The sequence below is a fragment of the Triticum aestivum genome, chromosome 1A (genome assembly GCF_018294505.1).
Source record: "Triticum aestivum cultivar Chinese Spring chromosome 1A, IWGSC CS RefSeq v2.1, whole genome shotgun sequence".
Classification (NCBI taxonomy): Eukaryota; Viridiplantae; Streptophyta; class Magnoliopsida; order Poales; family Poaceae; genus Triticum; species Triticum aestivum.
In genome coordinates, this window is record NC_057794.1 from 54,744,953 (window position 1) to 54,753,558 (window position 8,606).

General features: G+C 49.8%; 1 protein-coding gene across 1 annotated transcript; it reads left to right on the forward strand.

Annotated features, from left to right (window-relative positions):
• The first annotated feature begins 3,752 nt into the window (after window positions 1-3,752).
• Window positions 3,753-7,426, forward strand: LOC123189467 (uncharacterized). The gene is made up of 2 exons (XM_044601895.1): window positions 3,753-4,804; window positions 6,694-7,426. Exons 1-2 carry the CDS (start codon window positions 3,871-3,873, stop codon window positions 7,056-7,058), a joined length of 1,299 nt encoding a protein of 432 aa, XP_044457830.1. The 5' UTR covers window positions 3,753-3,870; the 3' UTR covers window positions 7,059-7,426.
• Window positions 7,427-8,606: the final 1,180 nt, after the last annotated feature.

The window sequence follows — 8,606 nt, forward strand, 5'->3', positions numbered from 1 at the left end:
CTGCTCGTGTGTCTACTATGCCTCTTGAATTAGTTCATACTGATGTTTGGGGACCTGCTCGTGCTTCCTCTGGGGGGTACAGGTATTATGTGAGTTTTATTGACGACTACTCCCGTTTTTGCTGGATCTATCTACCAAAACATAAGTCTGATGTTGAACAGGTGTTCTATGCTTTTCAATCACATGTTGAGCGCCTTTTGGATGCTAAGCTTAAAGCTGTCCAATCTGACTGGGGGGTGAATACCATAAGTTGCACCGTTATTTTCTTCGTACGGGCATCTCTCACCGAGTCTCTTGCCCTCACACCTCCCAACAGAACGGCATTGCCGAGCGCAAACACCGACACTTGGTTGAAACTGCTCTTGCCTTGTTGGCTCACTCGTCTCTCCCTTTACGTTATTGGGATGAAGCTTTTCTGACTGCGTGTTACCTCATTAACCGCATGCCCACCCCCGTACTTGGTCAAGATACTCCTATTCATCGTCTTCTGAAAATTCCACCCAACTATACTTTTCTTCGTACCTTCGGGTGTGCTTGTTGGCCTAGTTTGCGGAAGTATAACTCCCACAAACTCGAGTTTCGGTCCAAGATGTGTGTTTTTCTGGGATATAGTCCTATGCATAAGGGGTACAAGTGTCTTGATCGATCTACGGGTCGTATATACATCTCGCGTGACGTTATCTTTGACGAATATGTCTTTCCGTTTGCTACTCCCGACGTCACCGTTGATGTGTCTACACTTGACGAGGCTATTTCTTTTCCATTCACAGAACCGGCTACGAGTGCTCATGTGCGTAGTTATGACTTAACCTACTTGGCTACTAATCCATCTGGCCTAGCCAGCGTTTCTTCTGTGCAGGCTCCGCGACCGGCCACGCTCGACGTACCCGTGGCCATGCAGAACGATGTGCATGGCGGCCAGGCTTCCCAGGCAGGGGCCCCGCTTGCACATGCGGCTGGCTTTGCCCGCGAGTCGGCCTCGCCTGCCAGCACCTTGGCCTCGCCCGCCCACGAGTCGGCCTCGCTCGCCCGTGACTTGGCCTCGCCCGCCCGCGCCTCGGCCTCGCCAGCGCCTGGAGTGTCGCCTGGCTCCCCGTGTGCCTCGTCGCCCCATGAGTAGGCCCATGAGCCATCTTCACCGGCTCTTGTGCCATCGTCGCCAAGTTCGGCACCGTCGCCATCCTCGCCTATGTCTCTGGCCGTCGAGCCCACTCACCCAATGGTGACTCGTACCCGTGATGCTACTCGTCGTGAGAAGGAATTTACTGATGGGACGGTGCGGTATAATCCTCTTCGTCGTGCTTTCTTTGCGACACCGGTGTCACATCGTGATGCCCTCCGTGAGCCGGCGTGGCGTGATGCTATGGCTGCTGAGTTTGCAGCGCTTCGTCGAAATGGCACATGGGTTTTGGTTCCTCGACCACCTGGCGTTAACATTGTTGGCAGTAAATGGGTGTTCAAGACGAAGCAACATGCTGATGGGTCTGTTGACAAGCACAAGGCTCGCCTCGTTGCTCGTGGTTTTACTCAACAGCAAGGTCTTGACTATGGTGATACCTTCAGTCCCGTTGTCAAACCGACTACTATTCGTCTGGTTCTTTCGCTTGTTGTTTCACGAGGATGGAGTTTGAGGCAAGTTGATGTCAGTAATGCATTTCTTCATGGCTTTCTTTCCGAGACTGTGTATATGCAGCAACCACCAGGTTTTGAAGATACTCGGTTTCCTTCGCACGTGTGCAAGTTGCAACGGGCTCTTTATGGTCTCAAACAGTCGCCACGTGCTTGGTATGCTCGTCTCAGTGCTCGACTTCTTCAGCTTGGTTTTGTTCCATCCAAGGCGGATGTATCTCTCTTCATCTTTGTTGCGCATGGCGTCCAGATATACATGCTTGTGTGTGTTGATGATATTGTTATTGCTGGCTCCACTCCAGCTGCAGTTGAGCGTTTGGTGAGATCTCTCTCCAACAGTTTTCCCATCAAGGATCTTGGTCCTCTCCAGTATTTTTTGGGGCTTGAAGTATCATACAAGCTTTAGCTAATGGAGCAGCTGAAGCAATCTGGGTGGAGACCTTACTCAAGGAGCTTGGGGTCTTCAAGCAGCGTACCGCCATTCTATGGTGTGATAATCTTGGGGCTACGTACCTGACAGCAAATCCAGTCTTTCATGCAAGAACCAAGCACATAGAGATAGATTTTCACTTTGTGAGTGAGCGCGTTGCTTCTGGTGTGTTAGATGTCAGGTTTATCTCGTCTAATGACCAACTGGCTGATGTATTTACTAAACCGGCCACACGACAGATGTTAGAACGTTTCCGGTCCAATCTGAACCTTGTATGTAGTAGTAGTTCAGATTGAGGGGATGTGTTGGAAACGATTTATACCTGCCGTATTGTAATCTAACTCTGTAGTGTTGGTCTTGTATATATACGAGATATGTGGAGGCTTTGCCCTACGCAACCCTAAATCAAACTGAGAGTGTTTCACAGGTAGAGAAGCCAAAGATCAAAACCAAATCCACTGTATACGCGGAGGCGATGATCGCAGTAATTAATATAGACCTGGCAGTGTCAGCGGTAGAACCAGGCTCGCTGTTCAGACCTATACTACGCACTGCCACTGCCCAGCGCCCGCAGCCTTGGGCGACTTGACCCCATCAATCCAATCCAATCCAATCCCACCCGTCTCGCTCGCACGCCGCGGCACGGCAGGAAGCTGCGCGGAAGGGGCGGAAGACGCCGGCCGGTCCCGGGCCCCGAGGCCCCGGCGCTGGCCCGCCAGGGCCCGGGCCGCGCCCATGTGTCAACCCCGTAACCGGCCTCCGTCCCGCACGACAGAGGCAAAGGCGATTGCCGTTCCCTGTCGCCTAGTTGTACGTTATACGTACTCCCCGTTTCAAACGCCGAGCCCGCCGGCAGCGTGTCTGTCCTCGGCTTGCTTCGTGCCGCTCCCCGTTAACCCGTTTCACACACTACCCCCAACTTTCCCTTGTCCGGACGTAGTACGTACGCTCTTTTTTGCCTCCTCAAACCTCCTAATTAACCTCGCTTATTAATTAATTCGGTTATGTCCTCTATCAACTAAAGGTCTCTTTGATTTAAAGGATTTTCATAGGATCTTTGAAGGATTAGAATCCTTAGGAATTTTTCCTACGTTGATCGTTTGATTCGTAGGATTGAATCCTGTAGGATTTTTTCCTAAGGATTCATTTGTACTACATTTTACAGGAATTCTAACATCCACTCCATCCTCTTGGAAGAAATTCTTTGTTTTTCCCGTAATACAATCAAACAAACTCAAATCTTATAGAGATCCAATGAACATGCCATTCCAATCCTACGTTTTCCCTATTCCTGTGTTTTTGTAATTCTATGAATCAAAGAGGCCCTAAGTAGCGTTTCAAAATTCCAAAATTTGTAGGTTTACCGCCCGAATTACCCAGTCGGGGAGCTTCCGTCCCTCACGTCACAAGCCCCAGAATCCATGCCCGGCCTATGCGATCATGCCGACTGCCGACACACACACATTTTCGAAACAAAGTGGAGCAAAGGTTCCAACTGCTCCACATTCTTCTTCGACGAAAGGTTGCACTGAGCGTGCAACCAAAGAAGGGAGCGCATATGCTCAGCCTGGTTTTCGTTTCGAAAATTCATTCAGGAAACAATACGGCCTAGTAGCTCACTCATGGCAGACACCTTAGTACTACTCCGTATGAGACAGCGGCAGCTGGAGCTACCACGGCCTAGTGGAGTATGGCGGTGAAACTGTGGAGCGGTAGCGATTTCTTCACACCTGCAACTGCAACCTTTCCCGTTACACAAAAGTGGTAAAAATGCAGGGGTAAAACAGTGGAGTGATGAATGCCGAGCATTTATGCCGCTGAGCCCATGGGAGGGAGCTTCCATTAACCCTTCCCTCCACCCGCAATTCGAAACAGGAGCCGACATCCCCCTCTCCCCCTCTCCCCCTCCCTCCCTCGCTCCCCCGGCTCCATGCCGAGCAGCTTCGAGCTGTGACTGTGAGGAGTGCCTCGCTCGCATGGCCAAGCTCGCGCAGTCCTCCTTCGCGCTCGACCTCCTGCGCCGCCTCCTCTGCGCGCACGCCGCCGGCAATGCCGCGGGCGGGGGCAACGCCAACACCGTCCACGCCGACGCCGCCGCTCTACGGAAGGAGGAGGAGGAGGAGGAGGGGGCGGCGGCGGCGAGGAGCCCCTGCATTGTGGCCAGGCTGATGGGCCTCGACGCGATGCCGACGCCGGCGCGCGACCCGCAGCAGACGCTGCGCCGGAGCCGCTCGGCGAGCTCGGCCGAGGGCTGGTCCTCGCCCACGCCGTGCTGCTTCGGCGGCGACGCGCCGCGGCGCAGGGTGGTCAGGACCACGTCCGCGTCGTTCCGGGACAGGCCCACGTACCTGCGGCGGGAGAACGACGAGTTCCTGCTCCTCAGCTTCAGCCCGGACGACGACGGCAGCGACGACCGCGACGCGGCGGGGTGGCCCAGAAGCGACGACGACGATGAAACGGCCGTGAGCAGGCGCGGCAAGAGGACGGTCGACGGCGACGGAGACGGAGCCAAGAAACAGAGGCGGGGGCGAAGAAGGCTCCCGCGGCGACGGTGCGGCGACGAGGAGGCGGAGTCGGAGCCTGGCCGGAGCAGGAGGCCGGTCGCGGCGGCGGAGGAATGCGGCCTGGAGAACTCGAGCCCGGTGTCGGTGCTGGAGGCGCGAGACGGGCAGGAGGAGTCGTCGACGACCACCACCACTTCGTCATCCTCAGTGGAAGAATTGGAGCCGTGCTCGCCTAGCTCAGGTTTGTCGTCGTCACCTCCGGCCCATTAATGCTTCTTCAGTTGCTTACTTCACGGCACAACCTGAGCGAGATCAGTACAAGTTAAAATTATAGTGGCATTCACCTTCGGAAAAAAAATCACCTTCAGAGATTAAAAAGACAGAGATCAGTTAAAATCAGGGTGGCATTCAGAATCACCTTCAGAGGGGAAAAACATACTGTAGATCAGTTAAAAATGGAGTGGAATTCACCTTCAGAAAAAGAGAACTAACTTCAGTAAAAATAAACAGCTGGAATCAAATACTACTACTCCAGTGCACCATGAAATCAGCTGGAATCAAATACTGCTCCGTTGCACCGTGAAAGTTCAGGTGATTGGACTGCTAACATCATGAGAAGCTCATTTCCCCGCCTGTTTGCAACCAAGGGACCAACACCAAGTGATTAATTCTCAGAGCTTATATACAAACTATAAATTGATTTCCTGGAAAAGCATTTCTTTCAAATTTTGGGCATCAACAGTTTCAACAGGGACAAGTTTGTGGTCCTTGTGTATAATGCTTGGTTCTCTGAGTCAGCAAGTGTACAGTACTTGGTGTTCAAAAGTCTTGGCTGGTGTTCTGAGCTTCTGTAACTTGGTCTTCTTGTGCCCTAATCACTTGTCCCTGTCACCTCTGCAAACTCCACAAGCTCTGGTGCAGATTGCAACACATCACTATGGGACAGTTAGATGCACATAAACCTTCAGAAAAGGATAAGGAGAGTTGAATTTGCAAGTATCATGTGCCCATCTGAATTATTAGCACAGCAACTAGCAAAAGGCCATAGTTTAACAGTGACAGGCCGTTTCCTCACTTATTTACTGATCACTTATTTTCTTGTGCCCTGATCACTTGTCCCTGTCAACTCTGTAAACTGCACTAGCTCTGGTGCAGATTGTAACGCATCACTGGGGAGAGTTAGATGCACAGAAACCTTAAGCAAAAGGAATGAGAGTTGAATTTGCAATTACAGTTAACTGTCTGAATTATCAGCACAGTAACTAGAAAAAGGCCATAGTTTAACAGTGACAGGCCATTTCCTCACCAATTTACTGATCACTTATTTCTTGTGCCCTAATCACTTGTCCCCGTCGACTCTGTAAACTGCACTAGCTCTGGTGCAGATTGTAACACATCACTGGGGGACAGTTAGATGCACACAACCTTCAGCAAAAAGGAAAAGAGAGTTGAATTTTCAATTACCATCTGGCCCATCTGGATTATTAGCACGGTAACTAGAAAAAGGCCATAGTTTAACAGTGACAAGCCATTTCCCTCACTCATTAACTGATAAGGCACCAATTAAAAGTCGCAGTTTCTGATAATTTATGTACTACTAGTAGAAGATAGCCGAAAAATTAACCCTGAAGTTGAACAAAGGAACTATCCATGAAAAGTATTCCTTCTTCATTTTGGTGCACAAACAGTTGCAACAGGGACAAATTTCGTGGTCCATGTCTGAAGTTTGGTTATGCAAGTAATCTATTCCAGTGTCTTAACCAGATTTAGTCTAAGCTTCTATGACCTCGTCTTCTTGGACCTTAATCATTCTGTCCCTGTCCATCTGCTAACTGCACAAGATCTGGAACCAGCTCTCTGGTTGCAACACATCACTAAGGCCTCTAGATTCACATACTGTAGCTAGTAACCACTTTGACTTGGTCATCAAAATCATTTCGACACACCGTGGAAAGAAAGAAAAACACCAATAATCGAGTGGTCATCGATCAATTTGTGTCTGAAAACACTACTATTGAGTTTTATGCACCAACCAGTTCACCCAACACTGCCGTGTACTGCTTACTACATGTTGATCAGTTTGTTTGTTCATGTATACTGATGAGGCAACATTGTCTCTGCATGTACCAGATGGAGGCGAAACCCGGCCGGCGGCGAGGCAACTGCAGAGATCAAGGAGGAAGCTACTGCAAGCCAACTCCGACAATTTCGGTGGCGACCCGCCTCCTGCAGCAGCGAACCCCTCCTGCCGTGTCTCGAAATGTTCAGACAAGGAGAGGAGGGACAGGAGAGTGGTGAACAACAAGGCAGAGGCCATCGCCCCGGATGCGACCGGCATTTGGCGAATCATCTGCAGGATGGTTGAGCGAGATATATGTGGCATCAACTGGCAAGCTAGGGGTGGTGGCGACATTGCAGCGGAGATGGGGTCAGCGATCCTTGATCAGCTCATATGGGAGCAAACAGCTGAGCTGATGCAGCTAATTGTGGTCTGAATAACTGTACATGGTTACCCTTTCTGCTCTTCCATCTGCAAGAAGCACCCAACATGTTGCCAAAATCTTCAGAACACTGAACAAGATGAAGCTGTCGGCCGCTCCGGATGCGAAAACTCTCGTTACAGAAGCTGCTGCTGATGATGACGATGCCAACAACATGAAGTGAATGTCCAAGCATTACAGTGGAGATACATATATGTTCAGAAATTCTTGATGCCTGAAGGTCTGAAGAACCTGAACGCTGCTCCTCTCCACACAGCCATGTGACTATGAAACTGTACATGTTTTTCCTCCCTATTTCAGCTCTATGTATGTACCAGCAGCCCCTGAATAACCTAACAATATATTATTTATGAGTTAGCTGACATAATCTCTCCTTGTGTGAACTTTGTCCCATGTTGCTTACTACTCACTGCACTAAAGACTAAACCGAGTCCTGATCAGGTAACATAACTTAACCATTTCCTGATCCCGCGAGATTTATCGGAGACTCCGTGGATGGGAACAGATCAAGGTTCAACGAGCAGCATCCCGATAAGAAGATGCTGGGGGAACTTTCAGGGGAGGTGGGACGCTCTGAATTTTCCTCCCCGGCACGCACAAGAACCAAAACCCAGAAAACGATCTGCCGGAAAGTTTCCGCGGAGATGAGGTCAATGATGTGGCCATTCCCATAAGAAAGGTCATCGCCACGTCTACGTCGGCGACAATGGCGATGCCCCTGCGATCAGGCCGGTGAGCAGGAGAGGTTCAGTTTTCTATCTAACCCTGAAGTAGGGATGAAAGGTGCTCCACCATTTCTTAATCAGGGTTTTTTATGGGATAACCACTCCCGGGGCTGGTTTGGATGTGACGATCTGAAACCTGTCTGGAGCGGGATTTGTCGCCGTTCGTCGAACCGATTAAAACTAGGGTTAGGGTTGCTTTCAGAGGGAGGTTTGAATGTCTCACATGGAAAAGGAAAAGGAGACCGAATTGCAGCCACCGGACAGCCGTAATCAAACCTCCTTGTGACGCAAACATGTTTTTAGTTTACTCATCGGTTGTTTTATATCGTTTGGGCATGTTGCTCAAGCAACTGGATTAGTCTCGCAGACAATGGTTTGACTGCATCCTTGCTAAGGCCTTAAGCAAGCATGATCTGAAGAAATCTTACAGGCTACGTGGATGCTTAAATTATGTAGCTTGGCTCAATCATTGATTAGTAGGTAAACAGCGTGTTGCCCATCTGGTTACAATGTAAATTGCGGCCTCAGATGGGTGAAGGAAATAAATTAGCTTAGGACGCATTCGTGTAAAATGGAGTAGATACGAAGTAAGAAAACATAATACAGAAGTCGAGTAGAGTAGAAGCAAGTACAGAAAGATATATAATAAACTCCTAATACAAATCGCTGTGAAAAAAACTGTAGCAAGTCTATTATTCAGTGAGATAAATGAAGCTACTGACCATATTTTTTGTCATTCGGTGATTGCCCTCTAACCTTTCATTTCATATGTTCCAAACCTCAAAGCGTATTCATTTTGTAAGAACATCTACTTCCG